The following is a 24,634-nucleotide window of genomic DNA, read 5'->3' as shown; positions in this document are numbered from 1 at the left end:
CACTTCTTGGCCTCCAACTCTTTGCCATCTGAGAGTTGTCCTTGATTTTCTGCTCTAGAATGAGGGTCTCCGATTTGGGCAACAGATATGCACAAATAACGGGCAATGACTCCCAAGTATCATCATTAGAATTCTGTTTTTAAAATAAGTCCTCAAATATTGAGTGGAATATTGTTAAGTAGTAAAACCTGTCACTGTTTAGAAACTGGGCTGAGAAGGGAGGTATCACTGGCACTCTGTTGGTGCCCCTTGTGTGGTTTACTGACAGTGAACACATTCGGTAATCCAGCTGCTGTTCCCATTGCTGATGCACAGACAGGCTCCGGTACCAAGTTATGGAGATGTCATTGTCAAAGGTGAATATTGAAACTCTAATTATCTGTTGTAGCTCTTTTTCTGTAGCTGAAGTTATTGACTTCCACCTCATATGCCTGGCAGGCCTCATTTCATCAATTGTTAACACTTTCATGTCTAGTAACCAAGCTTACAACAAAGATTTGCAGATTTCAGACTGGCTGCTGGTCCATTCCAGAGGTGCAGAAATTTCATTTTCTGTACTTGTCTCCATTACTGGATATGTGAAGTACAACAACTGGCTGTAAGGGGAACACTTTCTGTGACAACATGACTTTACTGCTTCATAACCTGCTAGTGGAGAGCAGATGTTGTTCTAGCAATGAACCTTGTAATGTCAGGTCACTGAAAGGTCACTTAAGCAATCAAATATGTGTGATTAATTGAATTTTAAAGCATGAGAACAGATTATTTGGCCCAGTATACCTATGGTGCCACTTTCAAGAGCTTTCCATGCAGATCTGTTCCCTGGATTTTTCCCCAAGGTCCTGCAATTCTCAAACATTTTTGAAATTTGGCATTAAATCTCCCACTACCTTTTCAGGCTGTGGATTCCAGTTCATTAAATGTATTATAAAAAATGTAATTTTCTTCATCTTGATGGTCTTTGCCAATTGTTTAAATTTGTCTACTCAGGTTAGTAATCTTCCTCCTGGTGAAACAGTTCTGCTGTGATACAGCACAATGGAGAATTATTGGGTCTGTTGTGGCTAAGTTAGCATTTTAAAAGAAGTGTTATCTTTTTATTTTTTCTTCATGTTCCTGCAGATTAATTCTCTTTGAATACATATGCAGATGTTCTTCGAAGGTTTTTCTGTGGATCTGATTCTATCATCCTTCCAGATTCATTGTGGGATCTTTACAGCAAGGTTCTCATCTTGTCCCTGCTTGTTTGACCTTTTGTTTTAAATCCATGACTTTTGTTGACTGTTTCATTCTCCAAGCACAGCAGGTTTTCCCCAAAAGCTGTTGTAATTTTGAATACTTTAAACTTGTCTCCCAACTTTCTGTGCTCAAACAAAAAAATTCCATCACCTTCAATCTCATTAACCAGCTGATGACTCTCACCTACATTTCTTCTCTTCCTTGTCCTCCTCTGCACTCTCTCCAGTGCTTGGACATCCTAACGTTTGTGTTCAGAATTAAGGCCTAACTGTTGGTTTGTAAGGATTTACCAAGAATTCTTCGTGGCACCGCTTTATGGTGTTATAGTACTTCAGTAGCTTGCAGTGGTTGATACTGGTCTCATAGATCCATCAGACCCTTATTTTGGAGGTGTGATGGCTTCCATAGTTAACCATTCTGACAGAGCTCGTTGGGTCATGCTTAAATGTTCAGCTTGCAGTGAAAATTGTGCTGAAAGTGTTGTGATGATGGGGAGAAGTGCATAAATTTTCCATCAGATAGTTTCAGATTGAGATTAAAAGATACACATTGAATAGTGCAGAGAGAAAATATGGGGGAAAGAATGAGACTTGGACAGACTGACATTAAAGTTTCATGTAACTGATGAAAATATTTCAAATTTTATAATTGAGATTAATTGGCAGAATGGATTAATTAAGGAACCAAACAGAGGAAAAACAGCCATTCCTAATCAAATTGTGACATGCCTCAGGAAGTTGGTCAGAGTTTCATTAGAACAATTTGTATATGTTATTTAATGAAAGTCAGTACTTGCTGGCTCAGAGCCAAGGATCTACAATCTGAAGCAAGTTACACATTTGATGAGGGTTCGACTGGGGGCCAAATCGAGGACCAGACAGTGAAACTACAGCGTGGGCCAGGAATGCGAGGCTGGCCAACAGTGTGGAAGTGCATGTGGGGCAGTGTGGCTGGAATGGAGAATGGGTCGCCTTATTAGAGGGCTGCAGCTCGTCTCACAGTTTGGGGGAACGGTATTGTCAGATATCGATGAAGGAGTAGCAAGCTGCAGTGAAGATGTTTATTCCTGCCAGTTGCTGACAGGCTGGTGAGAAAGAGCAGTCGGCTGACGCCTGAGCCAGAAGCAACTTCCTGAATCAGACTGCCTTGTGCCAACTAGCACGTAACAGCAATCAACACAGGAAACTAGAAGGCAGCCAGCACAGGGCAACAGTGGGAGCCATCGAGGAATTCCCGATAGAGGGTCCAGAAATGCTGCTGCAGAGGGAGGCTTTGGCAGAACTCCATAAGATAGAAACAGAGATAGCAAGTGGCCTGTAACATGGCAGTGCCAGATATGTCACTGCTGAACATCTGACAGGCAGTGTTTGCAAATATATCTTGCCTCATGCTGTTTCAAAATGGTTCATGCAGAATTAATTAATGCAGCAATAGTGAGGAGAGGAAATCCAGCTATTTTAAGTACAGATAACTGAATCAGTTTCTGTGTTGTTCTTTTTGGGTGGTGTATTGGTTAGAACACACACTGGCTGCCCCAACCTCATAACATTGCTCTTAGTTACAGGAACAGAGAGGAGAGTCTCAGGGTTATGACTTTGGCCTCTGGCATCTCAGCACTGTTTGTGAAAAGGATGAGGGAAGCGAGGAGGAGAGAAGTATACTAATGGGGAATAGTGGTGTGGATGGGAAGGAGAATACTGGGCAGTTTGTTGATGTTTTGGGAGTGTTATAGGAACTGGATACTAGTGGAGAGGGAGAAAGCTGACATTTGTCTTGATATCAGTGGAGAAGGAAAAAGATATCACTGACATGATATCAGTGGAGAAGGAAAAAGATAGCAGTGATGCAGAGATATTGGTAAAAATGGATGGGGAAATGCTGATAGTGATAAGGTCACTCTGGTGGGTGGAGAGAATGCTGACGATAGGAGATGGGTGTTACTCATGAGCTAGCAAAAGTGATTATTTTTATTTGGTAAAGTTTCGCATATTTGTTAAATTCAATTATTTCAAGGTTCTCTTCAGCTCTTTCAAAGCACTTCTCCTAATTTATGCAGGATTCCGTTCACTTAACATACCATCCCATAGAATAAAGCACAGGCCTGTTGCCTGCAAATTTTCTTTTTTCTGCCCCATTGGAATTTTAATTTATCGTTCTTGTTTCCAAATCCATATTTGACCTTATCTCTTACGTAATCTCCTCCAGCCCAAATAATCCTCTGTGAACTTTGCACTCCTTTAACTGTGGGGCCTTGCCATAACCCAGTCTTAATTGCTTCCATAATGATGGCTGTGCCTTCAGCAGCGTTCTAATTTTTTTTACAGGTGTGCAGACCAAACATTATTCTGAGCAAGGCCTGAAAACTACACAACACTTTAAATTTTTTTCCCTAATATACGTATTGTGAATATTTAGAATGAAAGTTGAAAAATCACACATAATACTATGCAAAAGTCTTAGGCAAATAAATATAGCTAGGGTGCCGAAGACTTTTGCACAGTAATGTTGTGTATCGCACTGTACTGCTGCCACAAAAAGAAATCACGACATGTAAGCGATGATAAACTGGATTCTGATGTGGGGTTCTACTGTGGACTGAGTGGGAAGGGAGCAGGGAGGGGGGAATCATGATTAGGAAAAAAGGAAGGGGGAGGAGTGGGAGCGGGAAGCACCAGAGAGACTTTCTATAAGGATCAGTAAATAGATTGTTTGCAATCAAATGGCCTTGCCTGGTGTCTCAGGGCTGGGTATGTCTGTACTTGTGCTACACCTGCCCCTGGCACTCCTTCTCTACCATCTACCATCCCTCCTGTGGCCTTCCGCCCTCTCCATTCCTAGAATCCTTTGCTCCCATGATTTACAGACTCGCTCTCTGCTCCACGTTGACAAATACAGTACTGTGCAAAAGTCTTGGGCACCCTGGCTGTATTCATTCATTATGCGCCATTTCACATGACGAGAGTGATCATGGTCTTGACCATGATAGTTGTTGGCAAATTTTTCTACAGAAGTAGTTTGCCATTGCTGCCTTCTGGGCAGTGTCTTTACAAGATGGGTGAATCCAGCCTTCATCAATAATCTTCCGAGATTGTCTGTCTGCCATCAGTGGTCGCATAACCAGGACTTGTGATATGCACCAGTTGCACAGATTAACCATCCACCACCTGCTCCCATGGCTTCATGTGACCCTGATCCGGGGGAGGGTGGGTGGGTGCAAGCAGGTGCTACACCTTGCCCAAGGGTGACCTGTAGGCTAGTGAAGAGGTGCCTTACACCTCCTTTGGTAGAGATGTTTCTCCACCCCACCACCCAACCTAGCTATTTATATGTGCCTAATACTGTTGCACAGTACTGTACATGAATTTATTTATTACTTGAGGGGTATAATGAAATACAGAAAAACAAAGAAAATCTTTCAAGTTTTGTAAACTTTTTTTTGTCTGTCTTTATTACGAATCCATTGTCTATAATCACGTTCAGATTTATTTTGCATCCAATGTAAGATACATCTTACTCATTGGATCATCAAGTGTTCCACTCTAGTCTGTTTCTGAATTTAGATTTGATTGAATTCATAAGACTGAATCCGTGTTTGCAGTCAGCGCTAGAAACTTGAAATGTTACAACGATGTCAATAAGAATTGACAGTTTTTCAAATTCTTCGTTTCCTAGCACGACATTCAACATATCAGTAAATATCTTAATTGAACTAGCCTTGACTTTCTCAGAAACGACAGATTTGAAATCACAGCATTGCTGTGATATTTTTAAGGCAATGCTTTTGTCTAAGTCTATAATAGTAGATGAAATTTTTTTTGTCAGTTGTAAACCATTCTCCTTTACCAAATTCAGAATTGACTGTGTTTTCAGCAGCAAAAGGATCAAAAGCTTGCCATTCTCTTAACTCCTTCTCAGGAAATCTAATATCGAAATGATTACACACACATTGAATGACTCAAATAATAGACACAATATTGATGTCAGAACTTAGAGATGCAAGCAGATCTTTCAGTTCGTCATTCCAATAAATGGTACTGCCAAGATACTGTGACCACAATTTTCTATTTTTTGCTTTTGCATACTGCATTGCTTCAATTGTAATTAAACAGCTTTTCTGCAGGAAAAAGAGATGCCAGATCTTCTAAAAAGTCATTAAGGATAGTTAATGCTACCAGATATTGTGGATTGGTTAAAATCTTAAAGCAGTAGTTGCTGATTGGATTGTTCAATTCATTAATTTTTTCTTTGCAATACTGGATCAAAACTTCTTAATTCTTCACTAAAGCAATAATGGCAGAATGTATTGACTCATAATTAATAATGGTATTTCACAACTATATTAAGATGACATCCAATGTTACATTAGCATAATTTCAAAATTATATGAACATTATGTAAAAGAAAATTCCAGCTGCACAACAACAAAGGCTATATGTATGGGAGCATTTCAGTTGCTGCACGCTGTGCATGCGAGAAGCTTAGAGGGAACAGTGGCCTTTGGATGTCCAGAAGCAAAACTAAAATTCTTTCATTGTGTTCCTTCTCCTTTAAGGTCATGCTAGAACTCACCTTTGAAACTTTTAGTTATCTACATACCTCAATTCTTTTTACGGTTTGGTGAGAAATTTTGTCTGGTAATCTCCCTTTGAAATGTCTTGGGATTTTTTTTGCTATAAATATGCTAAAGATCATTATTTGGAGTAGCCTTGTCATTTTGGCTGCTCCCTGTTGAGAGAATGCAGTCAAAGCAGCTCCACTCTGTGATAGCTGATAACGAAGTGAGTGATCATCAAATTGCCAGGGGATACTGGAGACTGATGGAGAATGATGGATTAGATCAGGATGATGGGTGTGGCTAAATTATTGTGGATAGGTTTGGACACTCCTATTTAGCTTCATATTATTTATAGCCAGAGATCAATTTATATAGAGGAACTTGAGTACTTCCTCGTTAAAACCCTGAAGGAACTTCCTATTGACCCACCTGTGCTAACAATTTTTTGGTGCATGCCCATTGTCTTTCATGCCACTTTTAAAATTTCAGATCTATGTTGAATTCCCCTTGGGCTCCGTACATCCTTTACCAAATACTGTAGAGTCATTCTAAGTGAAGTTTAATGCAGTCAGCCTGGGAAACCAGAGTGTGCTGTCCTGAATACATTGAATCTTAAACCACAGGTGAATGCCATTCACCCCATTATTCCTGCATTGACCTTCAGTAAGGTCTATCCAATTAAAACTGATTCCTTGCTCTTTTCCCTACAAATATCTTCTTTTCAAATACATATTCAGTTCCTTCTTTGGAATTTTCATTTTAATTTTAACATTTTCATCCTGTATTCAAATGATACGAGCCTTCATCTCTTCCTTTTCCGTAGTAATCTTGACCCCTCTGCAATACTCTGAGGGTTCTGCATTCTTTATTTCTGGACTCTTGCCTGAACCTGGCATTTGTTGCTCTATTAGTGCCATCAGCTGCCTAGGGTTCCAGGTTCTGAACTTTACTCCCTTAATCTCTCCTTCTCTGCCCTTTTTAAAGATGAGCAAATTCTTCTCAGATCATATTGCAGTTTCACAGTTTTCGCCTTCTACCTGGAGCTTCACTAAATGCGTGTTAACAATTGTTCAGCAAGAAGTGGATTTGAGCCAGTGTTATTCCAATCAATGCTTTTTATTGCTTTTCGCACAAATCTATAGACAACATTAAGGAAAGGGCTGGCAGTTTTTCATTATTGGTGTGTACAAGGCTGATGCGATAAAGTTCATGTAGATTTCTGGTATGACCTCATCGTGTATAACAGTGAAGAATTGTAATGGTGGATGTGAATCTGGTACAAAGTAACATTGGGATGTATTGGTAGTTACAGATAGAAAACTATATAAGATTGAGGATAAAGCCTTGGCATTTGTTCTCAGTGGTGTTTTGCCAATGAATTGGGTATTTGTGCTCATTTTCATGCTTGGCATATTATCTACGCAGTCTGGGATAAAAAGGAGCTGAGGTAGTTTGGGACCTCAGTGATAAATAGTCATCTCTGAGGTAATCTGAATATCACGTTGTGATTAAGTGTGACCCTTGCTCTGATGTTTTGGTCCTTGCACACTGAAAAGATATGGGATCCTACCAGTGCAACCTTTATATCACTCAACTGCTGCTTATAAATCTACTTGGAATTTGTGTTTGGAATCTGTCTGCTTTGCATAAATTTCCAGACTTCCCCTTTGATTCTGCTTTTGGATCTTTTTGCACAGAAAGAGTCCACGTGATCTGCTACACCAGATCGTGAAAGAGTGATTAGTGCCACTTCTCTGCTCTTCTGCTCTACCCATTTGCATCTTTCCTTAGAAGTACTTTTTTCAATTCCATTTTGAAAATTGCCTCTGAATCTGCTTTCACTGTCTTTTTGCCTAATGCATTCCAGATGCTCTAAAAACAACTCTTCATCTCCCCTTTTATCAATCCTGACAATTTTTTTTTGCTCTTTGGCTGCTGTTGCTCTTGCCAGTGGCAGCAGTAACTTGTTTACTGTTTTTAAACTGTGGTCACTTAGACCACCATGTTAAATTTCTCCATAAACTTTCCCACTGCAAGGAAAGCGGCTCTGACGTCTCCAGTTTGTGCAGATATTTGAAATCCCTGATCCCTGGTTTTGTTGTAGCAAACCTCCTGTGCAGTTTCCTAAGCCTTGATATCCTTCACAACTTGTGGATAATTCGCATAATACTTAAGCGGAGGCTTTACCAGAAGTATGAGGGTTTAACGAAGCATTTTTACTTCTGTATCTAGTCTCTGTCCAGGGCAGAGTTTCTCAACTGGGGTTCCGTGAAAGGTTGCTTACAGTTCTGCAAGAGATCGTGATTTAAAAAAAACATTGTTTTTTAAACTTCGTGCGATGCGTGATGCTAGCGCTCGCAGTGGTGGGCAGTGATTGAGCAGCCCCGTAAGCAATCTTATTAGTCTCTTGGCCCACTATGGCAATGCGCAGTAAGGCTGTGTTTATTTGGTTGAGTCCATTCTCAGTTTTTGATGGGAGATGGTGGAGACTGTTGATAATTGGAGAGTGCTGTATTGCTTAGAGAGGAGTACAGTAGACTGATAATTGGTGAGTGCTGTATTGCATGAAGGGGAGGATGGTAGGCTGATGGTGAGCACTGTATTGCATGGAATGGAGGCCAATAGGCTGATGATGAGTGTGAAGTGCATTTTCCGAGCATTGTTTTTCAGACGTGGGTCCATTGTGACAACTTTTGAATTACAATCTTCAGAGTCATTTTGCAGCAAAAGACACAAAAAAGCCTGTCTTTCAGATGAAAGCTACTTATCAATGGGTCTTACATGGACTGGTGATCCGAGTTGTCCTGTTCCATTGTGCCTAGTCTGTGGCAAACAACTTACTAATGTAGCAATGGTTCCAGCAAAATAGAAAAAAACACTGAACTATGAATCACAGCCATGTTATATGTTAGTGATCACCAACCTTTTTAAGCCCAAGTTCCCCCTAGCTCGGCCTTAGTGAAAGGCAAGATCGACCTACTAAATCGTTTAGAGAAAAAAACAGCCCAGATTGTACTTCCAACTTGAGGCCTTTTATTTGGGCTAATTGTATTTTAATTACATAAAATGCTTTTGTCAAGCTTTCAAATGAGTTCAACCAAGAAAATACTGTAACTAGCTTATCAAACAGGCCGTAGCATCTTCGAGCTCATCAATAGTGCCTTGAATAAGTGGTGCTGAAGCGCTTTTGCTCGAATCAAGTTTATCAGTTTGACCGCCAGTGTCATTACATGAGAAAAGTCCACGACCTTCCCAGCCAAGGCCTGCTGATGAATCACAGAGTGATAATCCAGGAAGTTGGGAAATTCAGGTCATTATGGCACAGTGCTATAAAACCAATGCGCACACCGCGCATTGCTGGGGCCCCATCAATAGTAATTGCCACCAATTTATGAATGGGGATGTCATTTTCACGGACATTTTTTAAAAACTCATTGTAAATATCCTCACCTCTCGTTCTCTCCTTTAAGTGCAAAAGAGTGAGGAAGTCCTCCTTTGTTGTAAAATCCTGGAAAGCCATTCTGACAAATACAACAATCTGAGCTGTTTGCATTACATCCAGGGATTCATTGAACTGTCGTGAAAAATATTCACAGAGTGGCAAGTCCTTTTAGCACTTGTCAATCTACGTCCTCTGAGCATTCAAACCCTATTTCAGCTCCTCAACTTTCCTGGTATTGGTAAACTGTTACCGAGACACTAGTATAAGTTTCAGGGGTACACAAGCTAATGACACCACTGTTTTTGTTTCCCATTTCTTTACATTTGGGGAATGTTGAAATTTAAAAGGGGGAGAAGTGCTGTAATGTGAGCATTATAAAGATAAGTTAATACCAGTTAGGATTATGGTAAAGCTGTTTGTAAAGAGAAGTCGTTTCCAGAGTTGCGGTGTTTTCCTTCCGGTCTTTTCTGCCCGGTGCGCGTTAGTGAAAACCCTCTGTATGCGAATATTGTTTCTTTTAAAATTGTTACTTTTGGGCATGAAGTTGTCGAGTGGTCCTTTTTGAAAGTAGAAGTTACTACATATTTGCATCAAAAGATTTATCAGGCATAATGTATTTGTGTATTTATTTTTCATTTTTTTCGGGATCTACTGGGAAAGTCTCAAAGATCGACCAGTCGATAGCGATTGACTGGCTGGCAACCACTATTATACATAAATGTGCTGATTGTTTTAGATGGCTACTGGAATCTCAAAACAAACAGAATAAAGCTTTTGTTAATAAAATCACAGTCTGTAAAAAGTACAGGAAGTGAGATATTTAGTAGCAGAACTTATTACCCAGAATAGAAAATGTCATACAGTCAGTGGGAACCTAATAATGCCAGCATGTAAAATTATAGTGGGTAAAATGCTAGGACAAGATGCACTATGAGATGTTGAAAAGGTTTTGCACTCGATGATGATGGCTGGTTGTTCGCTTGCGAAGATCAGGAAGGAAGAAGGGTCCTCAGGAGCGAAGTATGATAATCGCTGATCGTAGAGGCCAATTCTGGATCTGCAGATTCTGGAGCGGTAAGGACACGGGAAGAGCTGGGATGTGGGCGCTTGGGTCGTAGGAGCCTCCATGCATCTCCTCTTCTCTTCAGCAGTCGCTCTTCTGGATTTCTCAACATTCTTGGCTGTGACGTGGATCAGTGTTCTCTGTAACAAGCCAGCTGCTGTCACTTGTTCACCTTGATACTTGCCTGACTGAGCTGCTGCTTAAGTTGGTCTTTGTACCTCTTGTTCTGAGAGAGTTCTGCGTAGAGTAGTGCTTTAGTGCTTTTGGTAACCCGGCGTTGTCCATGCAAGACCTATGGCCTGACCAGCGGAGCAGACTGAGCAACAGAGTGGTTTCAATGCTTGGAAGTTGAGCCTTCTCCAGGATCTGGTTGTTGGAGACATGATCCTGCTGGCTGATACCCATGACGGAGCGGAGACAGTGCTGTTAAATCGCTGGAGCAACCAGATTTGCTTGCAGTACAAGATCCAGGCTTTGGAGCCGTATAGCAGTGTTGTGATTACAGCAGCCCTGTACACCTAGATTTTTGTGGGCAGACGCAGTTGGTTATTCTTCCACACACATTTCTGGAGGCGCCCGAAGGCACTGCTAGCTCTGGCAAGTCGATTGTCAATGTCCCTTACTACCGTAGCCTCGCTGGAGATGATGCTGCTCACAGTAGGTGAACTGCTCAACTGTGCTGAGATGGTGGTCATCAGTGGTGATCCTAGGTGGGTTGTTAACACCACGAGGTGGCTTCTGACAGAGAATTATTGTTTTCTTCAGACTGACTGTTAACCCAAAAGCCCTTGCAGCCTTGGTGAACTGGGTGACTGCAGCCTGTAGTGCGTCCTCTGTGTGTGTGAGAAGAGCACAGTTGTCCACATATAGTAGCTTGAGAATGGGCTCTTACATGGATTATGTTTGGGTGAGAAGGTGGTCAGTCTCGAACAGTACAATAAGTCGATGTATTAATGTCATCACATGATTCTGAAGAGGTTTTGTGTGATAAACTGAAAAACAACAGCTTCTCTATCCAGGTTGATGGGTCATCAGATTTCACCAATAAATGTCATGTTGTAGCATTTGTAAGATTTGTAAATGTTGGTAAAATTCAAGAAAGCTATTACTGTTGAAAACAGCTGCCCGAAACAAACAAAGGGCAAATTTAATGTTTTGTTGTAGCGGTGTGCTACACGCAACGCTAAAATAACGACATGGAGTCAGTAAACTGCAGTTAAAGAAGATCTTATTCGAACTTCACAGCCTTGCTTTAAAGCCTCCCTGATCCCGCCCTCCCCGGGCACGGATGCTGTAGGGGCACGGACTCACAATCCCGCGCAGGCTTTTCCCTTTGTTGGCGAAGCAGACCTGGCGCCCTTTTGGGACTGGACTTCATGCCGGCGCGCTGGCTATTTGTGAGCCGGTTCGAGTGCACTAGGATGTGGGTCGCCACATAACCCCCCCCCCAGAACCCCCCCAATGTCCACAGTCTGGGCCGGACCCTGTTTGGGAGGTCGGCCTCTGTGCCGCGGTGCTGGAAACTCGACCAGTTGCGCCAAGTCTACATGGGCCGGTTTGAGTTGGTCCACCGTGAAAACCTCCTCTCTCCCCCCAAAGTCCAGCGCGAACGTGGACCCGTTGTTCCTGAGCACCGTAAACGGCCCCTTGTAAGGCCGTTGCAGCGGTGGCTGATGCCCGCCCCTTCGTACAAACACAAACTTACAGTTTTGCAGGTCTTGGGGTATGCAGGTCGGGTTCTGCCCATGCTGTGAAGTGGGTATGGGGGCCAGGTCACCGAGCCTCTCACGTAGTCTGCCCAGGACTGCTGCAGGTTCTTCCTCTTGCCCCCTTGGGGCTGCTATGAACCCCCCGGGGACGACCAGGGGTGCGCCATACACCAACTCGGCCAACAAGGCATGCAGATCGTCTTTGGGCGCCGAGTAGGACCCAGGGAAGCTCGTCCACCCAGTTAGCTCTTCTCAAGCGGGCCATGAGAGCCGACTTTAGGTGACGGTGGAAACGCTCCACCAGGCCGTTCGACAGTGGTGTGGTGCAGCTGTGTCTCCAAAAGGCTGGCCATAGCTGACCACAGGCTGGAGGTGAACTGGGCGCCTCTGTCGGAGGTAATGTGGGCCGGTACACCAAAGCGGGATACCCAGGTGGCGATCAGTGCTCGGGCGCAAGATTCGGAGGTGGTGTCGGTGAGCTGGATCGCCTCTGGCCATCTTGTGAACCAGTCCACGATAGTCAGGAGGTGCCGCGCTCCGCGCGACACTGGCAGGGGACCCACGATATCCACATGAACGTGGTCAAAACGCCGGTGGGGTGGAACTGCTGCGGCAGAGCTTTGGTGTGCCGCTGCACCTTGGCCGTCTGGCAGTGCATGCACGTTCTGGCCCATTCACTGACCTGCTTGCGGAGACTGTGCCAAACGAACTTGCTGGAGACATCTGGACAGTTGTCCTGATGGAGGGGTGCGCTAAGTTATGAATGGAGTCGAAAACGCGTCGCCGCCAAGGTGCCGGGATGACGGGACTGGCCGGTGACGACGTCACAGAATTGGGTCCTCTCACCTGGGCCTACGGGGAGGTCCTGGAGCTGCAAACCGGAGACTGCGGTTCTGTAACTCGGGATCTCCTCGTCTGCCTGCTGTGCCGCTGCCAGCGCCTCAAAGTCTACCCCTTGGGAAAGGGCATGAATGTTAGGGCGAGAGATCGCGTCCGCCACGACATTGTCCTTACCCAAGACGTGCCGGACATCTGTCGTGTATTCAGAGATGTAGGACAGATGGCGCTGCTGGCGGGACAACCAGGGATCGGACACCTTCGTGAACGTAAAGGTAAGCGGTTTGTGGTCCGTGAACACGATGAAGGGCCGACCTTCTAAGAAGTACCTGAAATGCCGGATTGCCAGGTAGAGCGCCAACAGTTCCCGGTCGAAAGCACTGTACTTGAGCTCGGGTGGCCGCAGGTGTTTGCTGAAAAATGCCAGGGGTTGCCAGCAACCCGCGATGAGTTGCTCCAGTACCCCACCGACTGCCATGTTAGAGGTGTCCACTGTGAGGGCAGTAGGGGCATCCATTCTGGGGTGCACTAGCATCGCAGTGTTCGCCAAGGCTTCCTTCGTTTGAATGAAAGCGGCGGTGGACTCCTCGTCCCAGGTAATGTCCTTGCCCGAACCCGACAGCAGGGCGAACAGAGGTCGCATGATTCGGGCAGTTGAAGGGAGGAAGCGGTGGTAGAAATTGACCATACCTACGAATTCCTGAAGGCCTTTGATTGTGGTGGGTCGGGGGAAGTGGCGGACCGCGTCTACCTTAGCGGGCAGAGGGGTTGCCCCATCTTTAGTAATCCTGTGGCCCAGGAAGTCAATGGTGTCGAGCCTGAACTGGCATTTGGCCGGGTTGATTGTTAGACCGTACACACTCAGTCAGGTGTAGGGTTGATGGAGGTGGGACAAATGCTCCTGACGACTGCTGCTGGCTATGAGGATGTTGTCCAAATAGATGAATGCGAAGTCCAGGTCGCGTCCCACCGCGTCCATTAAGCGCTGGTACGTCTGTGCGGCATTCTTCAGGTCGAACGGCATGTGGAGGAACTCGAAAAGGCCGAACGGGGTGATGAGAGCCGTTTTGGGGACGTCATCCGGATGCATCGGGATTTGATGGTATCCCCGGACGAGGTCTACCTTGGAGAAGATCTGTGCGCAGTGCAGGTTTGCTGCAAAGCCCTGAATGTGCGGCACAGGGTAGCGGTCCGGTGTGGTAGCCTCGTTCAGCCTGCGGTAGTCGCCGCATGGTGTCCAGCCCCCTGTCGCTTTGGGCACCATGTGCAGAGGGGAGGCCCATGGCTGTCGGACCGCCGGATGATCCCCAATTCCTCTATCCTCTTGAACTCCTCCTTTGCCAGTCGGAGCTTGTCCGGGGGAAGCTGCCGAGCATGGGCGTGGAGGGGTGGTCCCTGGGTCGGGATGTGGTGCTGTACGCCGTGTCAAGGCATGGCTGCCGTGAACTGTGGTGCCAGAACCGATGGGAAATCCGCCAGGACTCTGGTGAAGCCGTTGTAGGACAGCGTGATGGAGTCGAGGTGTGGGGCTGGCAACTGGGCTTCTCCCAGGGAGAACGTCTGAAAGGTCTCGGCGTGGACCAGCAGGCTGTGAGCCTGCAAAAAATCCGCACCCAGAAGCGGTTGGGCCACGACCGCCAGTGTGAAGTCCCAAGTGAATCGGCTGGAGCTGAACTGTAGCTGCACCGTACGGGTGCTGTAGGTCCTTACCGTGCTGCCGTTCATGGCCCTCAGAGGGGGACCCGGTGCCCTGTTGCGGTTGTCGTAACTCGTCGGAGGTAAGACGCTGATCTCGGCACCGGTGTCGACCAAAAAACGGCGTCCCGACCTCTTGTCCCACAAATACAGGAGGCTATCCTGATGGCCAGCCGCCATAGCCATCAGCGGCGGCTGGCCCTGGCGCTTCCCGGGAACTTGCAGGGGGGGGTTACAGCGGCGGGCTTCTGCGCCCCACCACTGGTGGTAGAAACACCATTGTTCATTGGGCTCCTCACCCCGCCTCTGGGGTTAGCAGGCTCCATGGCCGAACCTGGTCTGGTTTGCTGCTGGGAGCATGGCCTGGTGATCTGTGCGACGGATGCCCCACTCACCTTGGCATTTCACAGCAAGTCCGCCCGGGCTGCCACCTTCTGGGGGTCGCTGAAATCCGCGTCGGACAGCAGCAGGCGTATGTCCTCGGGCAGCTGCTCCAGGAATGCCTGCTCAAACATGAGGCAGGGTTTGTGTCTGCTGGCCAGAGACAACATCTCATTCATTAAAGCCGATGGAGGTCTGTCTCCCAAGCCATCCAGGTGCAGTAAACGGGCAGCCCGCTCGCGCCATGAGACTCCGAAAGTCCTTATGAGCAGGGCTTTGAATTCCGTGTACTTGCCGTCCGCTGGGGGGAAACTGTACGAACTCCTCAACCTGGGCCACTGTGTCCTGGTCGAGGGAGCTCACCACGTAGTAGTAACGTGTGTCCTCTGAGGTTATCTGCCGAACGTGGAATTGGACTTCTGCTTGCTGGAACCATAGGTGAGGTTGCAGCGTCCAGAAGCTTGGCAGTTTCAATGAGACCGCATGAACAGATGCGGCATCGGTCATCTCCGGTGCAAAAATCGTTTGGACCGGCGGGGTCACCAATTGTAGCGGTGGGCTACTTGCAGCGCTGAAATAACGACATAGAGTTGGTAAACTGCAGTTAAAAAAGATTTTATTCGAACTTCACAGCCTTGCTTTAAAGCCTCCCTGATCCCTCCCTCCCCGGGTGCGAATGCCGTAGGGGCACGTACTCACAATCCCGCGCGGGCTTTTCCCTTTGTTGGTGAAGCAGACTTGGCGCCCCTTTGGGACTGGCCTTTGTGCCGGCGCGCTGGCTATTTGTGAGCCGGTTCGAGTGCGCTAGGAAGTGGGTTGCCACATTGTCTTCATTTCTGGACACGAAAGGTGTGTCTTGGAGGAGCTGAATTGGCATCTGCACTGATGGTGCCCCATCAATGGTTGGCTCCATGAGAGGTTTCATTTCTCTTGTAAAAAAAGAGAAAATCCTGACGTTGTCACAACACACTGCTTTTCTTCACAGAATGTTACTGATGTCAAAAACTCTTGGAGATGAAATTTTAAAAAGTTCTGGATGATGCCTCAAAAATGGTCAACTTTACTAAACAAAGACCACCAATTCAGTCGAGAATGTTTTAAAAAAAGATTGAAAACCTGGACAAAGAGCACTCCAGTCTCCTGCTACAGACAGAAATTCATTGGCTTAGCAGAGGAAGAATTCTCAACAGGGTGTTTGAGCTGAAAGGTGACTTGCAGGAGTACTTTGAAGAACATAGTAGGCCAGATTTTGCTGAATGTTTTGAAGATGAAGAATGGTTGCAGTAACTAGCTTATTTAGCATACATTTTTCATCATATGATCCAGTTGAACACGCTTCTGCAAGGCCCTGGAGAAAATGGTTTGACTCAAGTGACAAAATTCTTGAATTTAAATAGGAAATTGAACCTTTGGAAAATTGAGCTGCAAAAGGAAACCTTGAAATAGTTCCACTGCTGCTTTGGTGTAAGAGTGAGGAAGGATCAGAAAGTCTGGAGACTTATTGAAAACCACCTGGAAGAACTGTAGAACAAAATTGAACAGTATTTTTCCTCCCTTTCAACACAAGTGTATGACTGGGCGACAGACCCTTTCTCTGAATCGTCTGCTCAGCCTGAGAATTTAACTTTGAGAGAAGAGGAAGAACTTTGTGACTTGCAATCTGATCATGCACTCAAGACGAGATTTACTGACTTGCCCCTGGACAAGTTCTGGATTTCTGTGAAAGAAGAGCATCCTGCCATTCATAGGAAAACAATGATCACATTGCTGCAATTTTCAACCTCTTACATGTGTGAGCAAGCTTTTTCTTGTTTGACTAGCATCAACAATAAGGATAGAGATAGTCTTATATTAGTTGAAGGTGAAATCCGTGTGTGCTTATCTCAAGTTTGACCCAGAATTGTGTATTTGTGCAGCAAAAAACAAGCATAGGTTTCACATGCTAGGCCTATATTTGAGCCTGATCATGACACTTAGTTAGAAAATGGTTTTTCAAAGTCTTGTATAAAATTGTGTCTCAAGCTATATTTTCATTCAAATTGCTTTGGCTTATGGTTTTTGGTAACTTTACTATCCAACATTGTCAATAAATATTCATGTTGTAAATAACATTAATTAAAATCAATTTACAAATTTTATTTAAATGAAATCTACTGAAGCTGCCTTTAGAAAAATTAAATCTCATTTTGGCTTAAGCCAGTTATTTAACAGTAATGTATTATGTTTGCCTAATAAGTTTTAAAAATTTATGAAAGGGAAAGAAAGAGATTAATTTCAAGAAGGGTAAGCTAAGCTAGCTACCCTTTTTTTCAAAAGAGGTTGGCTAAAAATTCATTCCCTACTTAAAAGAACATTGACAATTATTTTTGGATTATTGTATCTACAACTTACTGATCACACTAACGTACCGTAAGGTGAAGGTAAAATAATTTTTACTCAGGGGTTACCTGAGACCTGAAAACTATTTTAACAGTTCCTGCAGAACAAAAAGGTTGAGAAAGGCTGGTCTCGAGTTTAAGGATCCTCCATGTCCTTTACAGGTTTTGAATTTTGAGTATGTGATTCTAGGGTTCTGTGTTTTTCCACTCCTTTTTAAAACAGAATTATTTAACTGGAGTGTTTGTTCATTGCAGAAATGTGCATTAAATTTCCTGTCAACAGAGAATGCAGAGATTCTTCTTTGCAGTGCATTCTGAGTGTTAGATGAGGGTCAAATTCATCTGATAGCGGGAGGAACACCACAATTTTTATTATTTTCATTTTCGAGTTCTGGGACTTCTGCCAGCAAGACCAACAAATATTGCCCATCCTTAAATCCCTTTGAGACAGTAGTGGAGAACTGCCACCTTGAATGGCTGCAGTCCTTCTAATGAAAGTATAACCCACTGTGCTGTTGGATGAAGAGTGCAGGGATGATGAAGGACTCGTGACTTGGAATAGAACTTGTAGGTAATGGTGTATGTTTTTCCTTGGCAGTAGTGGTTGGGGGTTTGGGAGATGCTATTACTCAATGGGTACACATGAAAACCACTGTGCACTGTTGGTGGAGGGCATGAAGTTCAGAGTGAAAGTTGGATACTGATTAAGTTCTGGGTGGTGCCAGGCTTCGAGAGTTGTTGGCATTGCACAATTTCAGGCAAGGAGAGAGTGTCCCATTACATTCCTAACTTATACCTTTTGATATTGATGGTGGAAAGGCCTCGGCATGCCATGGAGTGAGCCACTTACCACACAACCCCCTAACCTCACACCTTTGTATAGCCATGTGGCATGGGAAGTTGAGTTTCTAGTCATGGGTGACCATCAGGATATGGATGGTGCAGAATTTAGCTATGGTAATGCTTCTGAATGCTAGGGTAGATGGTTAGATTCTCTGGTGTGGGAGACAGTGATTGGTCAGCGTAATGTGTCACAGATGTGTCTTACCTATGCCTGAACGTTGCCCAAGCTTCCTTTATACAGCTACAAGTCACCTCATTTGCAGAGAATTGTGATTGAATGCTCAGGCCACATTTGGAGTACTGTGAGCAGCCTTGGGCTCCTTCTCTAAGAAAGGTTGTACTGGCATTAGGATCCAGAAGAAGTTTATGAGAATGATCCCGGAAATGAAATGTACAAGGAGTGTTTGATGCCTCTGAGTTTGTACTCACTAGAGTTTAGAAAAATGAGGGTGGATCTCATTGTACCTACTGAATATTAAAAGGCCAAGGTAGTGTGGATGAAAAGAGGATGTTTCAAATGGTAGAAGGGTCTAGAACTAGAGGGCACAGCCTCAGCATAGAAGGCTATTCCTTTAGAACAAAGACGAAGAGAAATTTCTTTAGCCAGAGGATGGTGAGTCTATGGAATTCATTGCCACAGACAGCTATGGAGGCCATGGGTATATGTAAAGTAGAGGTTATAGTTTCTTGATTAGTAAGGGTGTCAAAGATTGCAGGGAGAAAGCAGAAGAATGGGGTTGAGAGGGAAAATAAATCAGACGCAATTGAATGGAGGAGCAGACTCAATGGGATGAATGGTCTAATTCTGCTCCTATGTCTAATGGTCTTAAGGAATTGAGAATTGTTCAATCACGTGGAAATATCCTGAGCTTTGACCATCTGTCTTATTTTCCCTTTCGAGTCTGTGTTGGCCTTTAGAACACTGCCATTCAACACTCACTTGTTTTTTTTACCAAGGTGCCTTGATAACCAAAAATGCTGTCTTGATATCAATGGCAGTCACTCTTATCTCTCCCCAAGTCCTTGTTTGTTTGTTGCAACTTTCTCTGAGTGAGCGAGGTGAGAAGCAGTCTGGGATCGCTGTTCAGTAACTCTTGCTAAAAGACCTGGCTTGAGGGCAGACTTAGGCTGGGTGACTTGCCTGTGAGGTAGAATATGCTCACTGAAGGCTGCCTGGCAAGTATGGGACCCACAGTTCAGTATAAGGCACTTGCTGCAAAGGGAAGAATAGGACAAAATGGAAGGAAAATTGCTTTGAAAGAAATGAACCAGGTTGGGGTATGGGACAGGAGGCTTTGGGTGGGTTTCTGAAATGTCATTACTACATGTGAGTTGTTTTCACAGTCAAGAGGAGATCTGTTGAGTGATGTTGAGTTGGGACCCTCAACAGTTATCCACTTTCTTGCCTGCAGCTGTACAAGAGGAGAGACAGCGGGGTAAGGACAGGAATGAGAATGAGGTGGAATCAACGAGCAGTGCCAACGAGGACATGCCAGTCGAGAAGATAGTGGAGGCAGAGCTGGCTGTAGAGCCCAAGACTGAGACTTACATCGATTCCAGCCTCGGAATGGGCAGCAGCTCAGTGAGTACACACACTGCACACAACACAAGTCGTGCTTGCATCACACTGCACGCCAATAAATCCTGGGTCCTTTAAGCACAGCCGCAAAAAGAAATTCCAGTACCAAATGAGAATTTAATACATTTCAGAACTAGCGACGTGGATGTGCTGCGTGATGGTCTACACACAGCAACAGTACTTCCACTGCAGTGGAGGTATGCTAATGAATTCCAGTGCCTGCATCTAAAGGAAATAATTTCCACTGTCACAGCAATACAGCATAAGTTTTAATCGCTAGAGACACAAGAGACCACAGATACTGCAATCTGGAGTAACAAACTAACTGTTGGAGGAACTGAAGGAGGTCTTGACCCAAAACATCAACAGTTCCTTTTCTTTATGTAGGCTGTTCGACTGCTCAGTTCTTCCAGCAGTTTGTTTTTCTCTTCAAGTTCTTGTCCCTAGTAAAACACTATGGCATTATATTTCAGTGCCCATTTTACATGCTAAGGCAATTAATTCTTATGTTTACATTGTATTGCAAACTTCAGTGCTCAAAAACAAAATCTGGTGCCTCACCACTGATGTGGGATGGTAGCAAATCCCTGCAATAAATTCCAGTTTCTATACCGCATTTACCACATCATCAAATACTCCATCAGTGCTGCCATTGATGTGGCATTGTATTGTACCAGATCAAGCACTGAGCCAAAGCTCCAACCGTGTTCTTAGGAGGAAGTTAAATATCCTATGTATTGTTTGAAGGAGATCAGGGCTGTTCTTCATGCGTATGGGCAAATTCATTATCAGCATTGCTAAAATGGGTTTCTTGCTGTTCATTGTTAATTATGGAACCTGAGTGCGCACAGATTTGGCTGTATGGTTCCTTCATCAATAGTGAGCAAGAAAGTTGAGAGGTGACTTAGTCCAGGTTTTCAAAACCATAAATAGTTTCGATGCTTACCCCCTGTATATCTTTTATTGCCTTTCATGGTGCACTTATTATGGTGACAACAAATGCCTAGGTCTCTTATTAAATTGCCATTCAAATGGGCCACCTGGAAAATAAATGAATTTCAAAAGTCAGCAATTGGTGAAAATAACAACAGAAAATGTCTGTTACATGCTCAGTGGGTCATGTAGCTTCGGTGGAAAGAGAAGCGGTTAATGAAAAAATACTTCATTGAGTGCTGCATGAATGCTGATGTGGACCAGTTTATGTGTTCTATACTGCATGCAATTTGATCAATATGAAGGGTCCTTGGCCTGAAGATTAACCTGTTTCTCTTTCCACTGAGACTGCTTGATTTACTGTTTCCAGAAAGTTCTGTTTTTATTGCCCTGGACTGCACTTATTCCAGGAAGTGGACTCTATACCATTGAGCCAAACTCAGTTCTTCAGCCATAGTTAATAATTATCAATTGCATTAGGTATATGTCTCAAAAATTGGTTATTATGCCCAATCCAACCATGGTGGTGTTCATGTTGCAATCCAGACTCTCATTGGCTTTCCTCATCTAAATCTTAGTGTAACCTTCTAGACCTTCTCATTCATAATGCAGCTACAAAAATACATCTTTTATCTTTGACTTTAGTTTTGAATGCTTGTACTCCTGTACTTTCAGGCATTGCAATCAAAGCTTGTGTGTTAACATAGTCTTCTGTTTCTTGGCCAGCCAAATGACCCAGTTACCAACATCTGTCAAGCAGCAGACAAGCAGCTCTTCACGCTGGTCGAGTGGGCCAAGCGGATTCCACACTTCTCAGAGCTCCCACTGGACGACCAGGTTATTCTTCTGAGGGCAGGTAATCAGCATTTCTTTTTTTAACTAATGCTGTTATCCAATTAATTGTACCGATCTACCCTAACTCATCAATTCTGTAACCCAATAAGCATGCTGACCACCTTCCCCATTGTCTGGAATCTTTTACCATGAGCATATGACCCCAAGTCACATCTCCACCATATTATCCCTTCAAGTGTCACCACTCACATGCTCTGGCACTCACACTCACACACATACACAATGTATTATTGTTGTACAGATTTAATCTATTTTGTACTATTGAGTTTACCAGGGCATGTTGTGCTGTTCAGTATCATTGTGCTGTGCCTCTCAGTAAAAGGCCAAGTGTCTCTCTTGGTCTGTTTTTCACGCCTGGACAATCAGTATCATTTTCGGGGTCCAAGCTGAACTTATATTAAGACCAAGCTGAACTTATATTGTTCTGCAATGACGAGTAGAATGGCCTTTTGGAGGTTGTTGGCTAATTAAATGGCATTTATTTCAGTGTGCCACTTCCATGGGAAGGTCACAGGATAATGCCTGTGATCAGAGAATGCTGCTGGAGGATAATTTGTTCCACAGTCGTAGAATCCAATCCCTAAGAAAGGTATTCTGAAGATCCCTAACCATTACCTTTTGTTTATTTATTAGATTTGCAACTCTAATTCCCATGTACTGTGCTGAGCAATTCCTCTCCTTTTCCATTGTTTACACTGAGCTATTTCTGTACCATATACACTTACACTCCAACCAGTCCATGCTCTACATGAGCCCCTTCCCGGATTTCCTATTCTAAATCTTGGTTTTATCTCCCTTATGTGTTTGTCTATTCCTTTAAATTCATCTATAGTTTCCACCTCAATTACTTCATCAAATAGTGGTTCAATTTATATCAGTGTATACAGTATACAACCTGAAATTCTTAATTCTCACAGACATCCCAGAAACAAAAGAAAAATTCCAAACTATTGGAACCCCAGAGCCCCACCTCTTATGCACAAGCAGCAACAAGCATCAGCCCTCCCCCATCCCTCTCCCCTACCTGCTCAGCAAAAGCATCAGTGTCCCCCACCACCCACCATGCAAGCAATGGCAAAGCCCCCAACAAGACCCTGATCTGGGTCCATCAAGAAAACTACTGTCTATCCCAACACTTTGACATCCCACAGGCTCTCTCTCTCTCTCTCTCTCTCACTAACAAGGGGGAGAGAGGTATCGCTCCTGCCACAGCGAGAGGGGTCAGCAACTCACTGTTTCAGTGTTAGAATCTGCAGTGTCATGCATTTCGACAGCAGCCTGCACTGTTGTCTCGACCTTTCAATCTCCTGACACCAGTAAGGAATCGGATCATCCACAGGGCCTTTGGGCTGCAACTCGAAGGTGCAGATCTTTCAGGTTGCTCCTGGAGATATGGAAAATGCTAGGCCACTTGGTGAGGTCTGAGAGTGGGAACCCACTGCTGTGAAGGCCCACAGTGTGGGTGCCAGATGTAGATCACTGACTCTGACTGGATCCGAGCCACCTTGAAAAGGAAAGAAGACATTAAAAAGAAGAAATTAAACTGTTAGTGAATTGCAATCTTGGGATAAAGATGCTTTATCTGAATTCCCTATTGGATTTCTTATTATAGTGACCTCTAGTTAGACTGTTGTCAACAAGTTGAAGCATTTTCTCTACAGCCTCACTGTAGTAACCCTTTATAGTTTTAGAACATTTCTTAAGGATAGAACGCAAACACCAGAGTTTTGGATCTCATGTTTATGCTGGGTGCAAGTTGGCAAGATGTTTGGCTTTTGTTCTCAGCATGGATGTTGATCAATAAACTAGAGTGGAAAGCTGGAGTGATCCTTGTTGAATTCAGATAATCTTCCCCAGAGCTTGTGTTGATTACTAGAGATCAATCCATTTTGCTTTATTTTCAAATCTTTTTATTATTATTTGAAAATAACACGGGTACATCGAAGTAACAACACTTACAATGCCTCAAAAAAAAAGAGAAATTATCTTAAAGATTGAAAATTTTTGTGAATTTAAAAAACACCTTACTAAGCAAGGAAAGTGAGAAGAAGGAAAAAAAAACACCATTGGGGGTACAACCCCGGAGCCATGCTTCATACAGAAAGCTTCTAAAAATAAACATCAAACTGCCAACAAGAAAGAAAGATATATCAAAAAAAAATTACACTTACATCGTGGAGGAAATCTATCAGTTAACTGAAATGATAATGAGCAAGTGAGCCCCGTCTCTTCTCAAAATCAAATAAAGGTTCAAAGGTTCGACTTCTAATTTTCTCCAAGCTAAGACACAGCATCACTTTAGGGAACCATTGTGACAAAGTAGGAACTGATATATCCTTCCATTTCAGCAAGGTGGCCCTCCTAGCTATCAATGTAACAAACGCAATAACATCTTGGTCAGACACAGAAATACCATGGATATTTTGAGGAATTATTCCAAAAAGTACAGTCAATTTATTAGGTTGTAAGTTGATTCTGAGTGCTTTAGAAATTGTCAAAAAGACTGACTTCCAAAATTGTTTTAATATGGAAGATGACCAGAACATATGTGTCAGTGTAGCTATCTCATTTTTACATCTATCAGAATACTTGTCAACATTGGGAAATATTTTAGAAAGTCTCTCTTTTGTCAAATGGTAATAATGTACAATTTTAAATTGAATCAGTGAATGACTAGCACAGATCGAGGAAGAGTTAACCAGCTTCAGAATCCTTGTCCAATCCTCCCATATAAAAGTCAAATTGAGTTCCTTCTCCCAATCCTGTTTAATCTTAAATAAAGGACGCTTATCCCATTGTAATAATAAATTATAAATTCTTCCAATAGAACCTTTCATCGAGGGGTTCATATTCATAATAGTATCTATCTAACAAGTCAACCTCCAATATGTAAGGAAAATTACTTAAATAGTTTTCTAAAAGATGTCTAACTTGAAGATATTGTAAAAAGTGTGACTATGAGAGAGAATGTTTATCGACTGATTGTTCAAAAGACATCAATCTGCCTTCTTTAAATAAATCCAAAAAATAATTAATACCTTTATTTTCCAAAGTAAAAAATTGGATCATTCCAGGAAGGTTTAAAAAAGTAATTACAATAAATTATACTACAAATTTTAAATTAA

The 24,634-nt window shown here is 43.6% G+C and overlaps 1 protein-coding gene across 7 annotated transcripts in view; it reads left to right on the top strand.

The window, feature by feature from the left end:
- The window catches only part of LOC132407550 (retinoic acid receptor RXR-alpha-A), a 129,492-nt gene that overhangs the window by 93,487 nt on the left and 11,371 nt on the right, over positions 1-24,634 (top strand). For all 7 annotated transcript variants that reach the window (XM_059994254.1, XM_059994257.1, XM_059994259.1 and 4 more), the window contains 2 exons: positions 19,555-19,724; positions 21,381-21,510. In XM_059994254.1, the coding sequence (XP_059850237.1) occupies positions 19,555-19,724; positions 21,381-21,510 (300 nt within the window). The remainder of the gene's footprint in view (positions 1-19,554; positions 19,725-21,380; positions 21,511-24,634) is intronic.

Source organism: Hypanus sabinus, chromosome 18, assembly GCF_030144855.1.
Source record: "Hypanus sabinus isolate sHypSab1 chromosome 18, sHypSab1.hap1, whole genome shotgun sequence".
Lineage (NCBI taxonomy): Eukaryota > Metazoa > Chordata > Chondrichthyes > Myliobatiformes > Dasyatidae > Hypanus > Hypanus sabinus.
Note: the sequence above shows the minus strand (reverse complement) of the source record. Positions and strands in the feature narration are given on the sequence as shown.